The 24162-nt window shown below is 63.7% G+C and overlaps 1 protein-coding gene across 2 annotated transcripts; it reads left to right on the forward strand.

Annotated features, from left to right (window-relative positions):
* Nucleotides 1–52: 52 nt before the first annotated feature.
* SIPA1L3 (signal induced proliferation associated 1 like 3) lies at nucleotides 53–24049 on the forward strand. Of its 2 annotated transcripts, none has more exons than XM_032227828.1 (21): nucleotides 53–119; nucleotides 8250–9772; nucleotides 10151–10281; nucleotides 12077–12265; nucleotides 12433–12607; nucleotides 12725–12828; nucleotides 13076–13233; nucleotides 13548–14124; nucleotides 14227–14501; nucleotides 15935–16186; nucleotides 16436–16597; nucleotides 17357–17502; nucleotides 17928–18037; nucleotides 18515–18873; nucleotides 19237–19464; nucleotides 19577–19739; nucleotides 20074–20254; nucleotides 20459–20602; nucleotides 21795–21921; nucleotides 22230–22314; nucleotides 22426–24049. In XM_032227828.1, the coding sequence occupies exons 2-21, from the start codon at nucleotides 8419–8421 to the stop codon at nucleotides 22573–22575; spliced, it is 5070 nt and encodes a 1689-aa protein (XP_032083719.1). In that variant the 5' UTR covers nucleotides 53–119; nucleotides 8250–8418; the 3' UTR covers nucleotides 22576–24049. The 2 variants fall into 2 exon arrangements, with proteins under 2 accessions (XP_032083719.1, XP_032083720.1); XM_032227829.1 differs by having other exon boundaries at nucleotides 18521–18873.
* Nucleotides 24050–24162: the final 113 nt, after the last annotated feature.

Consider the following 24162-nt stretch of genomic DNA (forward strand, 5'->3'; position numbering starts at 1 on the left):
GCTCGCGCACTCGGCCCTGGGGGCGGAGCTCTCTCGCGGCCCCGCCCCCTCCGCCCTCCCGCCCTCCTTCCGGGTGCTCCGCGCTCGCCGCCGCCGCCGCCGCCGCCGCCAAGCGCCAGGTGAGGCCGCGGCGGGATGGGCGGGATGGGCGGGCGGGGGTGGCTGCAGACGCCCCGGGGTCCCTGCGCGGGGCTGCGGGGCGCCTGGCGGGGGCGGCCGGGGGCCTCGGAGGGCCAAGCGGCGGCCCCCTCACCGCCGGCCCGGGGGAAGCGGCTCCTGCCCGGAGCTGCCCGGGCGCCATTGTGCTCCGGAAGCCGCAGCTGCAGCGGGGCGGGCGGGCGGGCGGGCGGGCGGGCGCAGGTGAGCGCAGGGCTCTGGCCCACCTGGCGGCAGGTGCCGGGCGGCCTCGGAGGCGCTGCTGCCGGGCCGGCAAGGCCGAAAGCGCTCCGGCCGCCCCTCGCGCGAGAAGCTCCGCGGGCTGCCCGCCGCCCTCCTGCTGCTCCCTGCCGTGTCGCCGGAGAGCTCGGCGGCCGGCGGTGCCCGCAGGTGGGGTGGCTGGACCGCCCGGCACCGGGGAAGTGGGAGAGCTGCCTCCGCGGGGCAGAGGAGGATGGGTGTTGTTGTCTGCCGCTGTTCCCAGGCCCGGCTTCGGAGTCCCCCTGAGCGCGGCCCTTGGAGGGGGCCTCTCGGCCGGGGCTTGAGGCGGGACCCTCGCTGAACAGGGGTTGGGGGCTGGAGGCTGCAGCGCCCGATCCTAAACCTGGAGGCACCGGTCTGAGACGCTTTAGAGAGCGGCCCCCCTTCCCCCCCCTGCCCCAGGCCCAAGTTGCCCTTTGGGTTACTGCCTGGCTAGAGATCCTCGGTTCGGTCCCTTCTACCTGCCAAGGGGGGCTGGGGGGAGCCTCTGAGCCCAGCCCATCTCTTCCCTGTCCCCCCCCCCCCGCTTGGGGGGCAGGGGGGAGCAGCCTCATTGGGGACGGCCATCTGGAGCCCAAAAGGCCCCTGAGTCAAAAGGCAGCCGCTTCCCACCCTCTTTGCTGGTTCTCAGTCTGGACGGGCGGCTTTGGGATCAGCGCTGGCTTAGTAGCAGGTTGTGGGTGGCAGCCCGTCACAGGGATGTCTGGAAGGGGGTTTCTTCCATGTTGGGCAGCTTCTGTTCCTGCCCAGCGGGTACCTCTGAAGGCTCCTGGGTCCCAGTGCAGGAGCAGAGCCTGCCCTCGGCAGGGCCTTTGGGCCACGGCAGCAGGCAGTGTGGCCGCTTCCTGAGTCGTGGCTCAGAGTCCTCCAGGGCCACATGCTTTCCGAAAGGGGCAGCCAGAGGGTTGAGTGGTTTTCTGCTGGGCCTTGTGGCCCTGAGAAGGCTGCAGTGCCAAGACTTTCTCCCAGTCCATCTCGGACCCAGAGCAGGTGCCTCCCACGCTATTCCGAGGTGGCACCTGAAAAGTGGGCCTGTCCGCTGGGGAAACCGTGTGGCGGGACGTCCCTGATCAGCACAAGATAAAAACAAAGGCAGAGGGAGGTTTCTGTTTGGCTTTGAGGCAACAATCGCTCCCTTAAACAAATAGCCACTCCTGGCCGTGTTTGCCTTGCCCGCATTCTTGCTCAGGCACCTGGAAGTGCGGTGGGCAGACCGTCCAGAGCCTCTGGGGGAGGGAAGAGCTCGGGGTCCGAGGCCTGTGCCCTGTGCCCCAAAGGACAAACCCGGTCTGCAGAGGAAGGGCCACCATGGGGCCCCTGGTCTGTGGGCGGCTTCTGAGATTAGGGCCCCTCTGCCCCTCTTCAGAGCTCTGAGCTGGAGTGGGGCTTGGCTCTTGTGGGGGCCCCTAGAATTTGGAGTGTGTGGGAGAGAGAGAATTTCAGGCCCTGTGGTCAGGGCTGATGGGAGCCATGCCCCCTTCCTTCCAGTGGGCCTGCCTGCCGCACCAGAGACCCTCCTGGTGGTTCTTAGGAAGCAGCTCGGCCTTGTGCCCAGGAGCTTCCCTGGGCCTTCAGCTCCTATTCCTCAGGTTGGGCCAAGACTGGGAGAGCTCTGGAGAGGGAGCTGGGCTCCCATTAGCTTTGGCAGCCCCCCCCCCCCCACTTGATCTTCCTCTGGACAAGGAATGCTTTCTCCTAGTGGCACTGGAGATTTGCAAGGAGGTTTTCTAAATCATTTGTGATTTTGTGTTTGTGTGTGTGTGTATATAAGGGGGGAAGAGATCCCTCCCATTCCTTCAGCTAGGGAGGAGTTTGAAACTGGTCTATGAAGAATGACTTAGTGATTTAAGGTGACAGGATCTTCGCTATCTTCAAAGGGAAACTCCTTTTCCAATTGCCCTCTGACTTATATATTGCTTCACAGGGCTTTACAGCCCTCTCTAAGCAGTTACGGAGCCAGCATCTGGCCTCCAACAACCCAGGTCCTCATTTTACACACCTCAGGAGGATGGAAGGCTGTCAAACCTGGTGAGATTTGAACTACCAAATTGCAGGCAGCGGCAGGCAGAAGTAGCCTGTAGTACTGCCCTCTAACCACTGCGCCACTGCGGCTCATTGTAGATGGAGAGATGCTGGGAGTCTGGTGCAGTCGCCTCTTCCTTTCCTCCTCCTCCTCCTCAGGATTACTTAGGCTAGACCTTTATGGTAGACAAAAGTGGGTGCAGTTGGACTAGATCCTTTGTGGGGAAGGGCCCCCCGAAGCCCCGTTCGGCAGGAGCTGAAGTCTGCAGGAAGCACGTGGGTGTCGTAAGCTCAGCCGGCGGGCGCTGCGGTGCCATTGCCTTGGCGTCCAAGGGCTTAGCAAGCTGTTTCCAGCTCAGACTTTGGGTTCCTGTGAATCCCACCTTCTGTTCGGGCGGAAACCTTTACAGCAGAATGGAGCAAAATTCGCAGGGTAATGAATTACGGATGCTAGTTTGGAGGGCAGAACGGTAGCCGGGACCCCTCCTTTAAACCCCCCCAAATGCAGCCAGTGATTCAGTTTCTTCCAAGGGTTTTCCGTGCCCCTCCGGGAGACCTGCTTCCTTCTGCCCGACACAGAGGTCTTTGGGGATGTTGTAGAGGAGGCTGAGTGGTGGACGGGGTCCGACTGGATCTTCCGTAAAGCAGGCAGTCCTTGACTAGCAGCCGTTCAGAGTTACAACCGTTACAACTTGAAGCTGCGTAATTTGATTTGGGCGCTGGGGGCCTATGTGAATTGCAACCTTTTGTGGGCAGGTGATCGCCATCTTCTGCAGCTTCTGTCAAGCAAAGTGGGGAAGCCGGCTGGTGTCACCAGTGGCCATCGTGGGACTTCATGCTTAATGACTGCACGGGATTCACTTACAATGGCACAGCTGGAACAGCTGTCCAAAGTCAATGTGTCCCATGTTGTCCCTTCTGGCCCCAGTGACCATCTTAGCCAAGAACAACATGCACCCCCCCACCACCACCTGCAAAGCCAGGTCTTTGACTTCCTTTTAGTACCACCCCCCCAATACCCCCCCCCCCCAGTAATCCTCCAATGTGCCTGGGATCTCTCTTGCTCACTGCTGCAGCCACCTAGACTAGGAGGCCAGTTAGATGGAGAAGGGTCTGTAGTTGGAGACCCCCCTCTCCTCCAGTCAGCTGCCGTCCATGTGCTGATGGCCGCTGCCAGAGGTCTCCTGGGGGCAACCTGGAGTCGTGTTTGAAGGCTGGTGGTGCCTGGATAGAGAGACGTTAGCAGGACAGAATTGTCTTAACGTTTGCTCTCGGTCCATACTGGCTTGGCTGGTGGCTCTTTATGGGGCCGTGTGTCGGTGTTTAAGCCATTCACGTGGTTGCCACCCTTACGCCAAGCCCCGGGCGGCTCCGAACCAAGGACAAAAGTCTCGTTCCTCTCGTGGGATTCTCTCGGGGTGGTGGTGGTGGCGGCCGGGGTTTCCCGGTTTCTGCTTGACCACTCATAAGATCTGCTTGGCCTTTGAAACTGGAGAGCAGCTCCTGCTTCCGAGTGCTCTGCTCTTCCGTGGGCCGAAGATGCTCCCTCGTCCAGCAGTGAGACCCCTGCGAGGGAGCCCGGGAGCACCAAGAACTCGGCAGGGGGCCCTCTTCTCTTCCCGGGGGGGGGGGGGCATCTGCCACTTTGGGGAGCTGAGTCCATCTTCCCCCGACTGAGTCCAGTCTTCCCCAGCTGTAGGCATGAACAGCTTTTGGACCGGGGGGGGGGGAAGGGGGGACCCTCTGCACTGGAGGTTTTAACTACATAGTTTAAAAAACTTTAGCAAACAGGCAGGAGTGGCATGGATATGCTGGCAGGTGCCAGAAGAGGCCTGGTGGCTTAATTGGCGCCTGATCTCCTTTTGTGCTTCTCCTTTCACTGCTTGCGTCAGGCATGAAGAGAGGGGGCAGACTCCGCTCAGGACCCCCGTCTTCTTCCAGGAGTGCTCCTTGGCTCCCCTCCCTGTCCTCTTCTTGAAGGGGGCCAGGGGACCCCGGGCAAGCTGCGAGGGGGCTCTTCCGGAGCAGCAGACTCCACACCCGGTTCCTGTGGAGGCCCTCAGTGGCTTGCTTGGAGGCTTTGTCAGTGCAGCTTTAGGGGCCAGGTTGGGGAGTGGGACTGGCAGGAGACCCTCAGATCTGCTCCCCACATTTCCTGCCTCATCCTATGGGGCTGGCTTCCTGAAACGCGTTTCCCTTTTCAGCTGCTCCACCCTCTCATCCCAACAATGGCTCTTTCCAAATAGGGAACCATTAAGGCCGCATCCTGATCGATGCACCTCTGACACCTGCCCACCTGCAACCCCCCCCCCCAGCTCTTTGCCAGGGGTTCCCTGCTCCTTCTGGTCACCCCAGAACTGCTGAGCTGCTTCCCCAGGGGCTGGGCGGCAAAAGCAGTTTCTGGTCCACCCCAGGTTGTGGCCTCGCAGCTCAGCAGCACAGGTGAGGCGACCAGCGGGAGGAGCCCCTGCAATGGCCAGAGGCGACCAGCAGGAGGAGCCGAGCCTCAGCAGGTCCTTTACCCTGCAGTCTGGAGCTGCCTTGAAAGCCTCGGTGGGAGGAGCCTGTGAGGCAACTTCCAAAGCCCCCCCCCCTTCCCCCAAGGCCCTTTCTGATCAGTGGTCCCGGTCTGCTCCACGGGGCTACCGAGAGGCCGGCCCTCTGCTGGCCAAATGGGTGCAAGGCTGCTGGAGACCCGCCTGGGGGGGTAGCTGGCATTTGGGGGGCCCTGGGAAAAGGGCAGAGCTCCCTTCCCCTCTCCCGTCTGTGCCCTTCCGCTCTTCTGAGCCGCCTTCCCTGCCTGTGCAGAGGGGGAGCAGGAGGAGGACTTGCCCTCCCCCAGCCAGCTGCAGCCAGCCGCTCTGCTGCTGCACGTTTGCCCCTCGGATCTGGTCGCCTGGTAACTGTGGCTGTGCCCCAGAAAAGCGGGGAAGCAGGCAAGGCAGTCGCCCCTCCCCCCCCCCCCCCCGCCTCCAGCATAAGGAAGAGGGTGGCTGGCTCTGGCCAGAGCAGCCCGGCCCGGGAATTCTGCTTCCCAGCCAGAAGGGGTCTTGTGGGGGCAGAAGGAGGGTAAGCAGAAGCCGGAGGGGGGGAAGGGCTGCTCCCATGGCCGTGAGGACCTTTGACCTGGCCGGTTGAGACGAGGAACCGAGAGCTGGAGACACAGCCAGGCCGGGCGGGCTTCCTCGGACCCTCCGAGGCCTCTGCTTGTCTGCTCCCCCAGAGTCCTTGGGAGTCAAGCGGGCACGATGGGGGATCCCCCAGTCAAGGGGGGCTCCCTTTGCCCCCTGGGCAGCTGTGCCCTTGGATTCCTGGGTGGCAGAGTCTCTCCAGCTGCGGAAGAGGCTTAATATTGCCACATTGGCATTCTGCCTGCTGTGGAAGGCCCAGGTGACCATGCTTGGCACGGAGGGTCGAGAAAGGCTTAGGAGCCTGTTCTCCCCTTGGTTTGGTCAGAAGACGCCCAGGTGCCCCATGGGTCCCCTTTCAAGAAGGCAAGGGCCCCACTCCACCCTGGTCTGCCTTTGGCCGTCTTTGCAAGAGCTCCGGGGGCACCAGGAGAGTTTGGGGAGATGCAGCCACTCCTCTTTGTCTGCCAACTTTAGTCTTGGTTAAAAATGCCCGTCAGACCCCCTGAGGCTGGGCTGCCTGCTGGGCAAAGTAGAGGGCCAGAGTCAAGCGCTGTGGACCAAGGAGAGGCAGCCAGGGCTGGGCGGAGGGTGCCCGGCTGAGTGGGCCAGCAGCAAGTTCCAGCCTAGGGAAGGAACAGAAGGCACCAGAACAGCCTGTCTGGGACTCGTGATGAGTGGGGTGCACTGCCAGGGAGCTGGCAAGCGGTTGAAGCTGCCCACACGCCTGCCCGCCTGCCAGGTTGTGGCTCTGCTCCTTCCTACCGTTGAATGTCGCTGCTCTGGTGCGTCACGCCCCCAATTCGGATAGGGGAGGGGGGAGGAAAACCCGACTTGGCACTGGGTTCAGCACTCCACCCTCTGCCCCCTGCAGGGCAGCTTTGGCTTCCTTCCACGCTTGGGCCCAGGCCGGCCTTGGTGCCGCATCCTGCCCTCTGTTGCTTCCGAGAACCCCCTCGGACGCTCTCTTGACCGGCTGGCCAAAGGAGCGGATGCTGTCCGGGTTCTAGAGAGTCATTCGGGCTCCCCCCACTGCCAGGAAAGCTGGTGGCTGGCCTGTCGGGCAGGAGTGCTTGGGACCCTGCGGTTCTGGCAGGAGGCTCCCAAGGGCTCCAGGCAAGGACTGGGCTGCTCCTATCTGGCCCCCTGTGATTGGGGGTGGGGGGGAAGCACCCAGCTCTGCCAGGCATGGGCAGTGGCAGTTGTGTCTGGGCACCTCTGGACCTCAGCATCAGAGGGGTGGGTGTGTGTGTGCATTTCCCCTCCCTGGCCTGCAGTGCTGCCAAAAGCGGAGCCGGCTGAAGAGTTTCTGCTCAGTCTGAAATGTTTGTCTAGCACTGGACAAGGGTCAAAAGTGAGGGGGGCCCAATGTTTCTGCGGGGGGGCTCCTGAGCGTGGGTCAGGTGGGACTGGGCACTGGCGGGGGGTGGGGAGGGATGCGCAAGCGAGATCCGGCTGGGGCCCAACGGGAGGCCGTCCTTCCACTGCGGTGCTCCAAGCACGGCCTCCGGAGCACAAGGGGCCCGGAGGGGCTTCTTTCAGGGGAGGCAGAACCTCGAGGTGGCCGCCAACCTTTCCTGAGGCCGGGGCTGCTGGACGTTTCCCCAGGGGCTTCAGGGATGTTGGGAGAGGGACCTGCTCTGGGAGCCTTTGCAGCATGAGGTCCCCCTGGGGGCTGGGGGTGAGGGAAAGAGGGCAGGCGCAGCAGGAACGCCATTCGCTTGCCTTGGCAGCTCCTGCCCTCCTCCGGGGGCCCCTTCAAGCCAGCAGCAGGTGCTGGGATGCTTCGTGCAGTGCAGGGCTCAAGAGGAGGGTGCCTCCATTTTGTTCTTCAGAGGGAGGGGTCCGTTTTCCCCTCCTCCCTTTGCCTCTTCCATCGCTTGAGAGGTGGAGGCAGCAGAGCCGAAGTGCTCCATGCTGGCCCCCCTTGCAGGCGGCCTGAGGAATGGCTGCAAACCCAGACCCCCCCCCCCCGGCTGCAGCCCTGGGGCCCTACTGTGTCCTGTGGGGCACCCGGGTTGGGCTCGCTCTGCATCTGGGCAGCCTGCATAGAAATGGAATTCTGGAGCGAATTGGGGGGGGGGGTGTCCCTCTGCCGGGTTTGAGGCTCGTGGAGGGCAGGATCCAGGCTGGGGTGGGGGCTGCATTGGCTCCATGGGGTCTTGCTCAGCTGTGGCTGCCTGTTTCCCAAGGTTGCCGGCATGTCCCCATGGGCCTCTGTGGTTGCAGGCCTCCATCTTGGCTCAGTTGTTGCTAGTTGTGGCAGTTGTGTTGTGGGTCGTTCCAGATTAAAACAGGCGCCTCTACCAATCTTTTAAATGCAATGAGAAGGAAAGGAGGGCTGAGACACACACACACTCGCACACAAACACACAATGCAAAGGCCAGCAGCCAGCCAGCGGGCCTCGGGAGTTTCACAGGCCTCCGGATTTAGGGGGAATTTGGCCACCCCAATCTCCAGGCAAAGTCCGCCCCCCTCCCTCGTTTGCTAGGCGGGGCCCCCGGTGAAAGGACTCTGGGGGAGCCTGGACTTCCTCATTGCCCAGCGTAGAGCAGGTTGCATAGTATCTCGGCTTCTGCAGGAGAGCAGATTCCCAGCTCTGCTCCCCAGCAGCCAAGTGGGCCTGCCCCACGTCCTGCCCCAGAGCGCCAAGGCTAATGCCCTTTCTCCCTCTCTTTCAGAATGATTCCAGTGGCTGGAATAACGGAAGCACGGCTGCTGCCCTCCTCCTCCAACGCTGGGCCTTGAGGAGAGGCTGGGGCAAGGCTGCTTGCTCCAGCCCCGCACCCCCCAACACCGGCTGTGGTGTGCCCATGTCCCGATGGAGGTGAAGGGAGCCCAACCCAGACTATGACAGCATATCGGTCTGTGCATGAGAGCTGCGATGTGGGGGGCCTGGACCCCACAGGGGCCGATTACTCCTCTCCAGGATCCTGGTCCCAGAATGGCTGCGCCCCACATGTGGATGATGCTTCTCCTTTGCGACCGGCCGTCACAACCCCGGCTGTGCCAAAAATGGGGGTGCGGGCCCGGATTGCCGACTGGCCCCCCAAAAGAGAAGGGTTGAAGGATCCAGCGGCCCCCGGTGCTGCCAAGGCCCCAGAGGCCCCGGGCCCCATGCTGTGGGAGCTCCAGAACGGGCAGCCGCCCAGGGAGGCTGCCTTCTCCTCGGGGCCGAGGCCTTCCCGGCGCCTGGCTCGGAGAAGGTCCAAGGACACAGAGTTCCAGGATGGGTGCCTGCACTCTCCCGGCAGGGCGTTCGTGGCGCTGAGGAACAGGAGCAACAGCGAGGTCACCTTGAGCGAGTGTGACCCAGAAGCCGCGGTGGAGCCCCGGGGAGGCCGGTTGGCTGGTGGCCTGCCCCTCTTCCGCGAGTACGGCAGCACGTCCTCCATCGACGCCCAGGGCCTCTCCGAGCAGAGCTTCTACGAGATGCTGAAGGAGTTCCAGAGTGGGAAGGCGGTGACGCGGCAGCGGCGGGTGGATCCCTTCCACACTGCCAGGAGTGCCAAGGCAGAAGCCCGGGCAGAATCTGGGTTGCCTCTTCACCCCAAGGAGAAGCCCCGCAAGAAGGGCCTCCGGGCAGAGGGGGGTGGGGGGGACTCCATCTTCCGGAAGCTGCGGAGTGGCCGGGCGGAGGGAGACGGCAGCAGGGCCTCGGGGGAGGCGGAGGAGGCAGGCCGGGGCTGGCTGTGCCCGAAGGGCCTGGCTCACTACGACGTCCAGAGCCTGCTCTTTGACCTGAAGGAGGTGGTGGCCAGGCGGGTCTGTGTGGCTCAGCGGAGGAACACCACCACAGGGGCTTCGGCTGCCTCCGCAGGCTCAGCTGCTGCCGTCTGCGGCCTGGCCGGCCTGGATCCGCCCAGCACCTTCTTCAGTCCTGAGGACCTGAACTCCAAGGAGAATCTGGAGCACGATCCAGGGGACAACAGCAGCAACAGCCTGCTGCTCAGCTGCCCTCACTTCCGCAACGAGATTGGGGGCGAGAGGGAACGCAACATCAGTTTTTCGCCTGCCTCCCTGGGCGGCTGTGGGGAGGGGGCCTTTGCGGAGACGGCCCCTGTCCCTTACTGCACAAACGCCAGCATCTCTGTGCTGGAGACGCCCCAGGAGCTGCAGCGCAGCCTCAGCCGGTTGAAGCACTACAGCATCGAGCACGTGGACCTGGGCGCCCGGTACTACCGGGACTACTTCTCTGGCAAAGGTTGGCGCTTTGGGGCTTTGCGGTTTGGGGCGCTGGAGAGTGAGTGGCCCCAGAGGAGGTGGGCAGTTGAGGATGAGGCTGGGTCCCAGGGGATATGCCTACGCGAATGGAGACAAGAACCCCGAATTCCTCCTTCCCATTTCCCTGGGGTGCCTCTCCCCCCCACTCCCGGTCCCCTCAGTCCCCCACGCCCTTTTTGTCCTGGGGCTGTTCTTCGGCTTAGTTGGGCAGCCAAGCCTTGCTGGAGGGGCTTCGGAGTGGGTGGGCACCTCTGCCGATGGGTGAATAATGGCGGGAACAATGCGGCAGTTGAGGGCTTGATGCGCAGCATGAACAGCTAAGGCTCCCCCCCCCCCCTCTTCCTCTCTGCCCCATCAGAACATTGGAACTACTTTGGGGTGGATGAGAAGCTGGGCCCCGTGGCGGTCAGCATCAGGCGCGAGAAGCTGGAGGACCATCGGGATTACGGGTCTCAGTACCAGTACAGGATTATCTTTCGCACCAGCGAGGTAAGTGGTTGCTCCTCGGAGCCACTGGAGGTCCTGCAGCTCAGCGGTGGTGGGTGAGGCAGAAGGATTTGGAACCTGGTGGGTTTTTAGAAGATCTCTGAGTCGGCTTTAATCCCCGCTAATTCCAAACTGGCTGGGAGATCCACCCCTTACTAGGAAGAAGCTGAAGTGGTGGGAGAATCGTCCAGCTGGCTCAAGACGCCTCTTTGGTCTTCTCGGCTGCTGTCCTACCAGGACACCAGGAGAACAGTTGGTCACTGGGGATGCAGCTTAAAGGCTGCCTTAATGCTTCCCGTGGGAGGGTCCCCTGCCTGAGAGTTCGAATCCCGCAACGGAAAGGGGTCCCCACGGCCAGAGCGTCAAGCCCCCCTTCCATGCTTAAGCCTCCCCAGCTTGACCATTTCTAGGAAATGGGGGACCAGCAACTGTGTAATCGTCAACCTTGTTCTGCAACGTTCAACCAGAGGATCTCTGGCGTGGCTCTGTCCTCCCTCCTGCTCCCTTCTGGGATGATGGTAGCTCCCTTCCTGTCCGCTCCTTGGATTTCTCGCGAGGCTGAGACCCTCCTTCTTTGCAGCCGGCAGTTTCACTCCTCCTGGCCCTCCACAAAGGGTGGGGTCTGACCGGTTTATAATATATTTATCATAAACTTGTTATAATAAATAATAAGCTTATATACTTGTTCAGCGACAGTTTGAAGATGCAGGGGCCTGAATGAGGGGGCCTGGGGGTAGTTGTGACCATTGTCCCACAGTCACAAGGCAGCCGCTTGGGCGCTTGGCCAAATAGAAGGTCGCTGCATCCTGGGGTCCCACAATGGCCGTTGACAGCCTCCCCTGCTGCCTTCCCGCAAGCGAAGCTGCTGGAGAAGCTGGCAGGAGGTCACAAAATCATGTCAGCGCAGGAAGCCGCAACCTGATGGGACTCATGTAACGATCGCGGCCAGGACTAATAGAGCGCCATCATCAGAGTGACGTGACGTTGTGTGTTGCTTAATGGTGGAGTTCCTGGTCCGAGGGGCCACGAGGAAGCAAGCGGGGCCTGTGGAGATGAGACGCTGCCTATCTGTGAAGCAAGTCCATCCGAGCCAGCAGAGCGTGTGGCAGCACCGGGAGGGCCTGGCGGGGAAGCTGGCAGGGCCAGTTCCAGACTGGGGTAGCGGGCACTTCTCCGCTGAACGGGAAGGAAGGCCAGCTTGAGCCCCACGTGGGCCCTGCCAGGTGCCAAAGGCCCTTAGCCCTGCAGCTTCAGCAAGGACAGTCCGAGCCATTCGTGCCCCTGAAAACCCCATCCGCCCCTTTGACCAAGGGCCGAATGCTTTGGCGAACGGTCTGGAGTAGTGAGAGGGGCTGCAGTCTCCATGTGGCATCTTGGATTTTGGCTGGGGAGGGGGTCCCTTCCAGGGCCTTGTCCCTGAAGGGGGAGGGCTGGCACTCCTCCAGCTCTTGCACATCTCCTGTTGCAAGAAAGAAGAGTTTCCTGGGCTTCTGCAGGCTGGGAGGGAGCCCGTCCGATGGTTGGGATGGTTTCCTCCTCTAGAGCTCTTTTTCTCCCGCGTAGAGCGCCTGTCTGCAAGGCCGTCCAGGAACTTTCTGAGGCCGGCGTGATGGCTCTCCCCCTCCCCAGGTCTCCCCAGCCCATGCTCGGCCCCCATGAAGAGGATGTGGCCCACAGGGCACAAGGCTCTCCTGGGGAAGAGGGCAGCCCTCCGCCACGCCCTGCCCGAAGAGGGGAGCCCAGGTGTCCCTTGGGCCGGGCCGAGCGTCACTCCTGCCTCTCTTTCTGGGCCCTGCAGTTGACCACCCTCCGTGGTGCCATCCTAGAAGACGCAACACCCACCACCACCAAGCATGGCACCGTCCGTGGCCTCCCCCTGAAGGACGTGTTGGAGCACGTGGTCCCCGAGCTGAACATGCACTGCCTGCGCCTGGCTCCGAGCACACCCCAGGTCTCTGAGCAGCTGCGGAAGCTGGATGAGCAAGGAGTAAGCACCCCAGGCACCACCTGTGGGGGTGGGGGTAGAGGAGGCTTTCCTGTCTGCCTGGCGTGTGGCCCGGGAAGGGCTGTCCTTTCGCAGAGGCCCCTTCCCGAGAGTCACTCCTGGGTTTGGGCCCCAGCTGGCTCTGAGGGAGCTCTCCTGCCTGTCCCCAGCTCTGCCGGAAACACAAGGTGGGTATCCTGTACTGCAAGGCCGGCCAGAGTTCGGAGGAAGAGATGTACAACAACGAGGAGGCCGGGCCAGCCTTTGAGGAGTTCCTGGCTCTGCTGGGGGAGAAGGTCTGCCTGAGAGGCTTCCGCAAATATGCCGCACAGCTGGACACCAAAAGTAGGTCCTTGCCAAGGGTGCTTTGGGGGCTGGCAGGGGGGGACACGTTGCTGGCACTGTACCTGCCCTCGGAGGGACCCAGCCGCCTTGCTGAGCCTCCCTTGGCTTCCCTCACAGCCGACTCCACGGGCACCCACTCCCTCTACACCACCTACCAGGGCTACGAGATCATGTTCCACGTCTCCACGATGCTCCCCTACACCCCCAACAACAGGCAGCAGGTACCGGGCAGGGCAGGTGGGAGCCGGGCCGGAGGAGAGAGGAGGCTGGCCTTGGGGGTGGCATGGTGCATACTGAACTGTGGGGCTCAACTTAGTGTTCTTGGCCCTTCATTTCTCTTTTGTGCAATGACCTCCCCCTCACCCCACTGGGGAGGGAGTCCAGGTTTCCTCCTGGTTCCCCAAGCATCTGGCTGGGCTCCGGGCTTCCTTCCCAGGGTCTCAAGTGCCGCCCTCCCCTCCCTCCCAGCTGCTGCGGAAGAGACACATTGGGAACGACATCGTCACCGTCATCTTCCAGGAGCCGGGGGCCTTGCCCTTCACCCCCCAGAACATCCGCTCTCATTTCCAGCACGTCTTCGTCATCGTCTGCGCTCACAGTCCCTGCACGGAGAGCGTCCGCTACAGGTAAGGCTGCGGGAGGGGGTTCCGGGCAGAATCCGGGCTCACCCAACTGAGGAGAAGACCCTCCGGGCTTTGCATCCTGGCGCCAGTGGGACCCCTCTGTAGGCGGCCTCTCTCGGACGACGGATCAGGGCTGCAGGTGATCCTCGCAACTCTGGCTTCTCTGGCGGCTGATCCTCCGATCTTGGGCCCTGGGATTGGCGTGGGCCTCCGTCCTGCTCCCTGGGATTGGCCCAGAGGGAACGGCCGAGGAGTAACCTGGCAGCGGCCTGTGTAGTCTCAGCCACAGGCCTGTGTTTTCATTTCCATGTCCCAAGCGTGGCGGTGACTCGCTCCAAGGATGTGCCCCCCTTTGGGCCGACCATCCCCAGTCAGGCCACCTTCCACAAGTCAGACGTCTTCCGGGATTTCCTGCTGGCCAAGGTGATCAACGCTGAGAATGCCGCCCACAAGTCGGACAAGTTCCACGCCATGGCCACGCGCACGCGCCACGAGTACCTGAAGGATCTGGCTGAGAACAGCGTCACCAGCACCGCCATTGACTCTGCCGGGAAGTTCAACCTGATCTCACTGGCCTCGAAGAAGAGGGAGAAGACGAGGGCCCGGACCGGGGCCGAGCAGCAGAGCACGGGGGCCCTCGGGTGGCGCCTGCTGGCCCAGGACTACTCTCAGGGGGCAGAGATCGAGTGCCTGCTGGCCATCTCCAATGAGTTCGTGGCCCTCCTGGACCTGGCCTCCAAGGAAGTGGTCTTCAACTGCTTCTGCGCAGATGTCATCGGCTGGACGCCGGACAGCTGCAGCCTCAAAATCTTCTATGGCCGGGGGGACCATATCTTTGTCCAGGCCCCCGAGAATAACCCTGAAGACGTTAAAGAGATTGTGCAGAGGCTGAAGGTCAGTAGCGCCCCTGCCCACTGATTAGTTAAGATGCCCCCCACCACCCTGGGTGGGAAGTGGTGTTTCTGACCCCGGCCGCTGTGGTGTGCTTTCACCCAGGTCACGACCTCTGGGGCCGAGACGGTGGAGATGACCCTGCGGAGGAACGGGCTGGGGCAGCTGGGCTTCCACGTGAAGTTTGACGGGACGGTGGCCGAGGTGGAGGACTACGGCTTCGCCTGGCAGGCAGGCCTGCGGCAGGGCAGCCGGCTGGTGGAGATCTGCAAGGTGGCCGTGGTTACGCTCAGCCACGACCAGATGATCGACTGGCTGCGCACCTCCGTCACCGTGAAAGTGGTGGTGATTCCGCCACACGAGGACGGTGTTCCGCGCAGGTGAGCTTCTGCACCTCCAGGCAGGGTTAAGAAGGAGCCGGGGGCCACACGGGAGGAGGAGGAGGAGGAGGAGGAGGGGGCAGCCAGAGACGAGCGAAATCCTCTATAGTCTTGCAGCAGAATTGAGCCTCTGAATAACCTGGACCTATCTGGCCCCACGGCCTGGGCAGTGGGTAGCCCTGTGTAGGGGGGGGGGGGGCAGAGGCCGACTCTGGAAACGGCTCAGAGGAAAGCAGTAAACAAATCTAAGGGCTTTGCTCTCTGGGCTGCTGTTGGGGAAAAGCCCTGCTCAGAGCGGGAAGCTGCTGGGAATCCCAGCTGCTGCTTAGAGGGAAACCGAGGGAGTCCTGGGGCTCAGGGGGCTCTGACCTCTGGCGGGCTGCCTTCGGTTTAGGACAAGGTGCCACCGCCTTGGATCTGGGCTAAGAAGCCGCTAGAAGTGTGTGGAGGGAGGGGAGCCCAGAGGCTGAGGAGTGGGGCCGAGGGACTGGGGTGGCATCCAGGCTTAGAATCCGGTTGGCCGTGCAGAAGGGGAACTGCCGGGGCTCGGCCCTCTCCTGCTTCCCCCCAACTCTCCCGTTATCACGCCTCGTCCCCCCTCCCTGCCTGGCAGCCGCTCACTGTCTCCTGTGGAGGAACGATGCACGGTTAAGAGAAGGGAGGGGGGAGGAGGGGCCCCCACCCAGCTCCCCATCTGGTTCTCCAGGTGTGGTTTGCAAAGCAAGTCGGGGCACCCAGAGGCTTCCAGCAACGGCTCCCGCCCTTCCATCCGCTTTGGGGCAGGCAGAGGAGGATCCGGCACTGGGCTGGAGGGGGGCCATCTGGGGGCTCTTTCGCTGCAGGGAGGAGGGGAGGAGGGTGGCAGGCAGCGAGGTCTGCTCTGGGGGGGGGGGGGCTGGGCCGGGGGCTGGAAGCTTGAGGTTGCCCAGGGTCCCTTCCTGCCAAGCAGCTGCAGGCTTTGAGGCCTCTCCCAGGTTGGCAGCTGCAGAGCCGGCTTAGGTGGCTCCGCCTGCCAAGAACTGCCGGCTGTGGGCGTTGGAGGAAGCCCGAGGGAGGCTGCCTTCCCATCCACCGGCACAGGGGACCCGGGAAAGGGGCGATCAGCAGACTAGGCTGCTTTTGGAGGCTGCTTGGCCAAAGGTTCGGCTGGGGGCAGGGGGCAACGGTGCCCGCCCCTCAGGCACCGCAGTGGCTGGGCTCCCCCACAGGCACCAGAAGCTGCCAGGAGGGGGCCGGGATAGGGCCTGGCGGCAGGGGGCTTGTGGGCAGCGCTGCCCCTGGTACGGTGCCCCTGAAGTGGGCAGCTGGCAGCCAGGACCAGGAAGAGCGACCTCCATGCCTGCAGCTTCCGGCAGCCTTCTCTGCACGACGCCTGGCGCTCCTGGGCTGGGCAGGCAGAGACGCCGCTTCTCTCTCTCCCTCCCTCCCTGCAGGGGGTGGGCCGAGTCCCTGAAGATGAGTGTGATGGATCCCAGGGCGGAGGCCGAGGGCCTCCCTGGGGGCTACCGGCCTCCGTACGGCAGCAGCCCAGCCTATCAGTGGAGTGGCTCCGCTACCCACGGCTCCTCCCAGCCCCCCAAATGGGCTGAGCAGCCGGGGCCTGGCCAGTCCCAGTCCCTCACCAGGACCCCGAAGCAGAGCGCCCTGACCCCCTACCGCCAGGCCCAGCCTCTGCACAGCAAAAGGTGAGGAGGAGGAAGAGGAGGAGGGGTGGAGGCCGTGGGGCCCGCTGGGAGCCTGGGCTCTCGGCCCATCTTCCTGGGCTGGCCGCAGACTCCGTGCCAGGAGGAGCCAACGCTTGGACGCGGAGCCTGGGATGTGTGCTCTGCGGTGGCCTCTGGTGGAGGCGGCCCGGCCAGTGGCCCCCTTCGGTCTGCATGACTCCTGGGCAGGACTGGGCCATGCAGCCTTCAGGGCTCTCCCTCCTTCTCTAGGCCTGCCAGCTTCCCAGAGACCCCCCGGGGTGTCGTCTCCTCCTCCTCCCCCCAGAGTGGCCCAGAGAAGAGCCAGTCGTACCGGCAGCCCTCCGGCAGCTTCTCTGTCCCGGGCTCTTCGGGAGGCTCCTTTGCCTGGTACAAGCCCTCCTCGGTGGACAAGTACGTAGCTGGAGAGGGTGCCCAGGCCCTGGGTCAGCCCCCCCCCCCTTGACCTGCCAGGCTCTTCCGCGGATTCTCCTTGAGCCAGGGGCTGCCCACTGGCAGCGAAGGGGCAGGATTTCCTCCAGAGAGCCAGGAGAGTGGCTGGCTGGGGGGGGCATTATTTGCATCCCAGCAGTTCCAGGGCTGTTGGGGGGGGGGGGGAGGCTTTCCTTCGGAGAAGCAGCCAGAGGAGAAGCTGCGCTGGGCAGGACCTTGTAGGCCCACCAGGGAGAGGGGCAAACCAGGGAATGCAGAGAGCTGAACCCCCAGCCGTCTCCTTGGTCATCCTGGGCTGTTTGGGTGGGGGTCGCTCCCTGCCTGAGCTCTCTCTGCTCTGGGGGAGAAGCAGAGGGGGGGCTGCGCTGGGAACAGGCAGAGGGGCTCGGAGGTCTGACCCCAGGAGAGGCTGCTCATGAAAGGGGGGAGACCCCTCTCTCTGCCCCCTCAGACGCCGTGGACGGTTGCTGAGGGGCTTCCGGATCCACGCTGGAGGTCCTGGTGCCGGCCCTTTGCCTGGCCTCCCACCCCTTCTGCACTCCCCTCCGTTGCCCACCCGTGGAGCTGAGCGCCAGAGGAGCTGGCTCCCTCCTTCCGCTCCTGGGCCCTCTCCCCCCCCCTCCTTTGAGCCTGGTATTTTTAAAACCTGCTAACGAAGGGGCTGGGTGGAGTTTCTCCCGCTGTGTCGGAGCCTCCCAGCTTCAGCCTCCTTTGCTTCAGCTCTGTGCACAGATACGGGGTCCCTTCGCGGCCTCCGGGGCCTTTCGAGCCGCTTGCTCCCTCTGAGGTGAGCCCGAACGGGGACTCCTCTTCCTCCAGCGGAGGGCTGGCCAGCCAGGAAGGCACCATGGAGAGGCCCAAGCCCGGTGAGCACGGAGGGCGGGCACGGGGGTTCGGAGGTGTCCTGGGCTGAGATTCCGGAAGCGGCCTCTGCCGAAGGTGCCAGACATCGGGGAGGGGAAGGCCAGCTGTGCCCCCCGGGCACAGAGAGGGCTGCCCTTCCCAGCACGGGGCCAGACGGGCAGCATGTGCCTGGGGCCGATCTGGGAGCTTCTGAGAAGGGCAGGCTGCTATCGCTGTCTCCTGCAGCCTGGCATTGGGTGATAGAAGCCTCGCCAGGCACGGCGGTGGAGGAAAGGAGGGCTAGCAGGGGCACCAGGCCTGCTTGGGCATGGCACAGGACAGCCCTCCAGCCAAGGGACGGGGCGCTGGGGAGGTTTGAAGCCAGCCGCCTTCCCCCAGGAGGCCCCAAAGGAGCGACTCCCCCTGACCCTTCTCCTTGCCCTGCCAGAGCTGCTGTGGCACATGCCGGGGCCCTCCAGATTCTCAGCTGCGTCCGGGAACAAGAGGCCAGGCCATTGGGAGCTGCCTGGCAAGGACTCCCCGGACCAGCCCCCCAAGGTGAGTGTGGGCTCCAGGGCTCGCCCGTTGGGGGCCTCCCTCCGTGTCTGAGTGGCTGACTCCCCCTGCTGCCAATTACCTCCAATAGACCGATCAGATCCCACAGATTAGGCCTCCTCTGAATTCCATCCGCCGGCGAGTGCCGACTGGCGACTACCCGGAGGAGGGCCTTCTCTGTGGCTGCTCCGACCCTATGGAACGAACTCCCCATGGAGATTTGAACCCTCCCCACCCTCCAGGCCTTCCGCAAAGCCCTCAAAACCTGGCTGTTCCGACAGGCCTGGGGCTAAAGAGCTTCTGCCCCCCCTTTCTCGAATGGTATGGCTGTTGTGTGCTTTTAAATTGTGTATTGTTATGTTCGTCTTTTTTATTCCCTCTCTGTACCCCTTTCCCTGACTGAATTGTGAGCCGCCCTGAGTCCCCTTCGGGGAAAAGGGCGGCATATAAATGTAATAAATCCAATCCAATCCCCTACAGGGCGAGGGCCAGACGTCCAGCAGCAACACTCTCTCCAGCAATGCCTCCAGTGGCCATGGCGACGACCCGGCCGAGCCCGGCGACAGCGTGCCAGAGCTCTGGGCCAAGGGCGGGGTCTCCAGCAACAGCAGCATCGATGCCAGTGGTGCCCTCTCCATCCGGCGCGACCGAGTGCCTGTCTCCTCGCCCCTTTTTGGCCCCGCCTTCCCCGAAGGCCACAGCAAGCAGGCGGAGGCTGCGTGGCCCCCTGGCCCTTTGGGCAAGCAGAGCTGGAATTACTGCCCCAGGGCCTTCGGGAAAGGGGCTGGCGGCCCCACCAGGGGGGCAAACAGTGTCCGAGAGCCCTTCTGGCAGGTCAGGTGAGGGACCCTGCAGCTCCCCCCCCCCACAGCATAACCAGGACTCTGAACATGTGGGGGGTTTGCAGGCCTGCTGGGCCCCCGGGGGGCTCTGTGGGTCTTGCAAGCCGAGACTTGATTTTCAGAAGTGGGGGGGGGGCCTTTGGGCCAGAACTGCCCTTGATGGCAGCCCCGGTCTTGATTTTCCCCAGGTGGGATGTGGGGTAGGGCTCTTGCCCCCCCCACCCCAGAGAGAGGAAGGTGCCTTGTGTCCAGGGCCAAGTGGGGGGGGGGCAGGATGGCTCAGGCGCTGCAGAGGGAGTGGCCCCTACATGGCCAGCTGGGGGGCCCAGCCACCCGCTGACTGTCCTGCCTCTCTTCCAGCCCCAGTGGCTCCAGGGGGACCTACCCCATCCAGGCCTACAAGACCCCCCCTGCAGACAGCTCCCGGGCGGCTCCTGGACCCCAGGCGAGCTCCTCCCAGCTCTCGGCTTCTGTGCCCAAGTCCTTCTTGTCCAAGCAGAACGGCCGGAGTGCCAGAGCCCAGCCCGCTGGCTGGAAGAAGAGCCCCGAGGCTTCGGCCAGGCCAGCCCCCTTCCTGGAGCCCCAGAAGTGAGTGCGGGCGGGGGCAGCAGCGAGCCCTGCTTTGGCTGGGGTGGGGGTGGGGGCGAAGGCTCCTGATCGAGGCTGAGGAGGGGGTTCACCCCTCCCTCTCTGCCCACAGGGGAATTGACTTGAGCACCAGGAACGTCTTCGGGCAGCCTCGCCTGCGAGCGTCTCTGCGGGACCTTCGCTCCCCACGGAAGGCCCACAAGTCCACCATCGAAGATGACCTGAAGAAGCTGATCATCATGGACTCCAGCAGCCTGGAGCAGGAGGACGAGCTGGTGCGCCCCCCCCCCCAAACCACCTTCCTCCCCACGGAAGGGGGCTCTGCCCGAGGGCGGCAGTTTCGGAACCTGCGGCATGAACGTGTCCGAGGGCTTCGTGCCGGCTTTTCCCCAGCAGAGCCCCGGGTCTGAGTGAGCCAGGGAAGGGGGGGGGGCTGGACCCCAAATGCTGCCCTGGGCCTCTCCCTGGGATCGAGCCTTGGCAGCCTTTGGGCACTGGAGGGGATGCCCACTTAGAGGATTCCCGTCCAACTCCTTGGGGACAAGGAGAATGGAGAGCCACGGACTTGCTGGGTCTTTGAAGAGGGTCTCTGCTCCCCCCCCCCCGCAGGCCCCCCAGAAGACCCTCCAGCGCACCCTCTCGGATGAAAGCCTGTGCAGTGGCCGGCGAGACCCCTCCTTTGCCAGCAGTGCCTGCTTTGACCAGCCCCTCTCCAGCGACATGCTCTTCACCAGCACCCTCCCTGGGCGGAGGCCGGCCGGCAGCGGCCGTGGGGGCTCCCTGGAGAAGGGTGAGTGGGGGAGCCCCCGTGTCGGTCGTAGGCAGGCAATGGAAATCCCTGCTGGGCGGGGGGTGGGGTGGGGGGAGCCGGTCTTTGCCCCAACATCCAGGGCAGGAGGAGCTTGCCTGGGCCCCCTTTAAGCCCACTGGCAGGGCCGCCTGTGCAGGTCGGCTGATGGGTCTGGGGGTCTCCCCCCTCCCCCCCTCTTTGCAGCCACTATCTCTGCCTCCGAGCTCTCTCTGGCTGAGGTGCGCGACCAGCCCCTGCGCTGCCTTGACCCCGCCCTGATGCCCCTGCCGGACACAGCCGTGGGCCTGGAGTGGTCAAGCTTGGTCAGTGCCGCAAAGGCTTATGAAGGTAAGGGGGTGTGCCCTCTTCCTCCCTCCCGCCCGGGTCTCTAGCTCTGCTCCCAAGGAGGCAGAAGAGGGCTTCGGCATCGGCCCCAGAGGCAGCTGGCTTTGGGGGCCTCCCTGGGCAGCCCTGATCCCTCCTGGCTTCCTCTGCTGACCCTGTGTGTCCCGTCCCCCCCCGCCATGGCATGGGGGAGGGCAAACCCTTCGTGCAGAGGGGTGGGAAACCAGCATCCACAAAGCGCTTTGCCCTCCAGCCCAGATGCTCGGCCACCCCCAATTTCAGGATGACAGAGCTGGTGTCAGCAGGAGCTGTGGGGGCGGCTTCTCAGCGGTGACCCAGCTTTCGTGCCCAGCCTCCCTCCCTCCCTCCCTGCCCCCTGCCTGGGAAGCGTGCAGGCAGCCTGCGTGTCAGGGCACAGCTCCTTCCCTGGCCCAGGCGGGTGTCTCCCTCACTGGCAGGCCTGCTGGCTGCCTTCCACTGGCACCGCCTTTCCGGGCACGGGCTTGCTGGGTAAGGGGAGGGGCTGCCTCTCCAAGTCATGGCGGAGAGACAGGAGCTCAGGCTGCTCCCTCCTCCTCCTCCTCTTGCTGCCCAGCCAGCCAGCAGAAAGGCCAGATGGGACGGAAGGTGGGGCCAGACTGGCCACCCTGCCGGGGTGGGCGGTAGAGTTTCCAGCAGGGCTTCCCCACCAGGGGCTTCATGCCAGCGGCGCCTCCTCCTCCTCCTCCTCTCTGTGGAAATTGGGGACATCGGCCCTGGGCTGCTTCCCCCAGGAAGGCAGGAGGGTCTGGGAAGTGGCGAGGGCGGCTGGCCCGAATTCTCTGGGCTCGGGGCTGCAGTCTACAGTGGAAGCCGTCAGCGGGAAGGCCTGCTGGGATACCGGGGGGGGGGGGCGGAGGGGGGGGGGGGCTGCTGCTTAGAGGCCTTCAGCATGGACTTTCAAACAGGGCTCCCCTTCCCAGCGCCCAGGGGTGTCCCTCGGCCTTCCAAGTGGTGCTCCATCCCCTTTCCCTTGTCCCTGAGAGGGGCTTCCAGGACCTGGGTGGGGGCTGCCCGACAGGGCATAGGAGCTCCTCCAGCTGCCACCAGACTGGCATGGCTCTCTGCCCTGGCAGCAGTGCAAGTTTTGGCCGGTCGGGGGCCTGGAGGTTTCCACCTGACAACCTACCGATTCTCCCCCCCGTGCCCCCCCCAGTGCAGAGAGCGGTCTCTCTCTTCTCCCTCCATGAGGCCGTGTTGAGCCCAGAGGCGGCACCGGCTGGCAGCCCTGGCCTTGGGCACCTGAGCCTGGAGAGGCAGCCACACGCGGCTCCTGTCTTAAGGTGAGCAGGGGGCTGGGGGGGGGGCAGAAGTATGTTTAAAGAAGAGAGAAAACTTCCTCAAGGAAGGTCAGGTTTTGGGGGGATGCTGGGGCTCCCGAGGCCGTCAGTCTTGGGGAGGTTGGAGCTCCGCCTAGCAGGTAATCCTCCCCCCACCTCCTTGTGGCTTCATCCCCCACCACCACCAGGGCTCGGGGTGTGGGTGTGCGGCCTTCGTTCTGGACAGCTGGGGAGGGGGAGCCCCTGGGAGATGCTCTGCAGGAGCCCCAGGCGGCCTTCGTGCCACAGCCTCTCCGCCTCTTCCCTTGCAGCAAGCAGCCGCTGCCGGCGGATCTGACGGGGAAGGTCTCCCATTTGGAAGCCATGCTGAAGCAGCTGCACAGTGACCTGCAGAAAGTAAGGAGCTGGGGGGGGGGGGCTGGGCAGGACCCCCGGGGGCAGAGAGGAGGCTGTGAGGGCCGGGTTCTGCCTGGCCTGGGACTGCCCGCTCCTTCTTGGCCCCCGCAGGAGAAGCAGGACAAGGTGGTGCTGCAGGCGGAAGTGGCCACGCTCAGGCAGAGCAACCAGCGGCTGCAGGAGGAGTCCCAGAGCGCCAACGAGCAGCTGCGCAAGTTCGCCCAGATCTTCTCCAGCACCGTCGACAAAGAGGAGCTGTGAGCGGCCGGGCGGGCGGGGAGGGCAGGCGTGGCACCTGCAGAGCGGCTCCCTTGGAGAGCAGCCGCCAGCGCCCCGTCTCCCAGCTGGGCTCCGACCCCATGCCCCCCCCCCCGGGGCCTCGGCTGGAGGGACACAGGGGGGCCCTTGAGCCCTGGTGGGAGCGGGCCAGCCATGCTCCCTCCCGCCAGCCAAGGGCCGCCAGCGGGCTGGTCTGTTTCCCACAGGCTGGGCGCCTGACGCCAGCCCAGCTTCTCCGAGCACTTTCTCACCATTAAATTATTTTCTAGGGAATGCAGAGCGCCTCAGGAAGTTAAAAAAAAGTTTAAATGTCTACATTCTTTATAAAACACTATATTTGTATCAATGGTACTGTTTGTAATCTTTTCCAATTGCATTTCTGTGCATGCAACTGAATCCAGCTCACTCGGTTTCTTTCCAGCGGCAGCAGGGATGGGGCCCTGCGCTGGCACAAAGCCATAGGCGCCCCCAGGGGATGCGCCCCCCCCCCGACCCCAGTCGCCACCAACCCCGGGCCCTCCTGGGCGCCTGCTGTGGAGCGCGGGGGCCCCTGCCTGGCCTCCGGCCTTGGGCCAGTCCTCCGCTGGGCCGGCCTGGCTGGCAGCAGGGCACACGGAGGGCACCCTGCTGTCTCCACCAGGCTCAGACCGAGGGGCCCCTTCCGCCCAAAGGGGGTGTCTGTCCTGCTCAGTGACCCTCCTGGGCTGAGGCTTCTGCCAAGGGAAGCCTGGACCATTCCTCCCCCCCCCCCTCCGCACAAACACCCCCCCCCCACCCCCTTCACGTTGCAAAGCCAGCGTGTGATCTATGCGAAGCACATCCTGTCCCGGGGGTTGGCCCAGAACTGCTGGGGGTCAGCCTCCCGCCCCCCCTTTTCCACCTGCCAGGGTTTCAGGGAAATAAGCACGGGGGGCGAAACGGCTCCTGACTTTCGCCCGGCCAGAGACCCCCCCCCAACCGGCTCTCTGGGGCGCCCTCCCTCCCCTTCCACTCGAGCCTTAATTCTGCACGTGGGCAGGGGGGCTCCTGTCGCCTCTGGGCCCCCAGTGCTGGGAAGCCGTTTGCGGACGAGCCCATCAAGGGGCTCTCCAGGAACCCCCACTTCCCCCTCTGGGCGGGCAGAGCAGGGGGGAGATCAGTGCCAGCCCCCCCCCCCTTCTTCTGGGCTCCCCTCTCCAGCAACCTTTCTAGGTTTTTTTTAATTTTGTAGTGGGACCTCACTGGAATTTGTATCCTAAGGATTCCCCCCCCCCCCAATACACTTTCTAGAAAGAATTCCCCGGTTGTGGGCACGATGTCTCCTGCAGCTCCTCATGTCTATCGGTTGTATTACATGTTCGTTTTTAATTTTATAAGAATCTTTGCAGATCAAATCTGTATTATTTAATTTTGCTCTGTCTTAAAGCTGCTGATGGAAAGAACCATCGGTTTTTGTAAAATAAATTCTCTAATACTCTGGAAATCTCAGGCTTCTTTTTTGTGGGGGGGGGGGCAGGGGGCGTTTGGCAAAGCTCCGGATGGGAGTGGGGGTCCCCTCCGACCTCAGCTCCCAGAGGGGCCCAATGCTCG

This window comes from Thamnophis elegans, chromosome 12 (assembly GCF_009769535.1).
Source record: "Thamnophis elegans isolate rThaEle1 chromosome 12, rThaEle1.pri, whole genome shotgun sequence".
Lineage (NCBI taxonomy): Eukaryota > Metazoa > Chordata > Lepidosauria > Squamata > Colubridae > Thamnophis > Thamnophis elegans.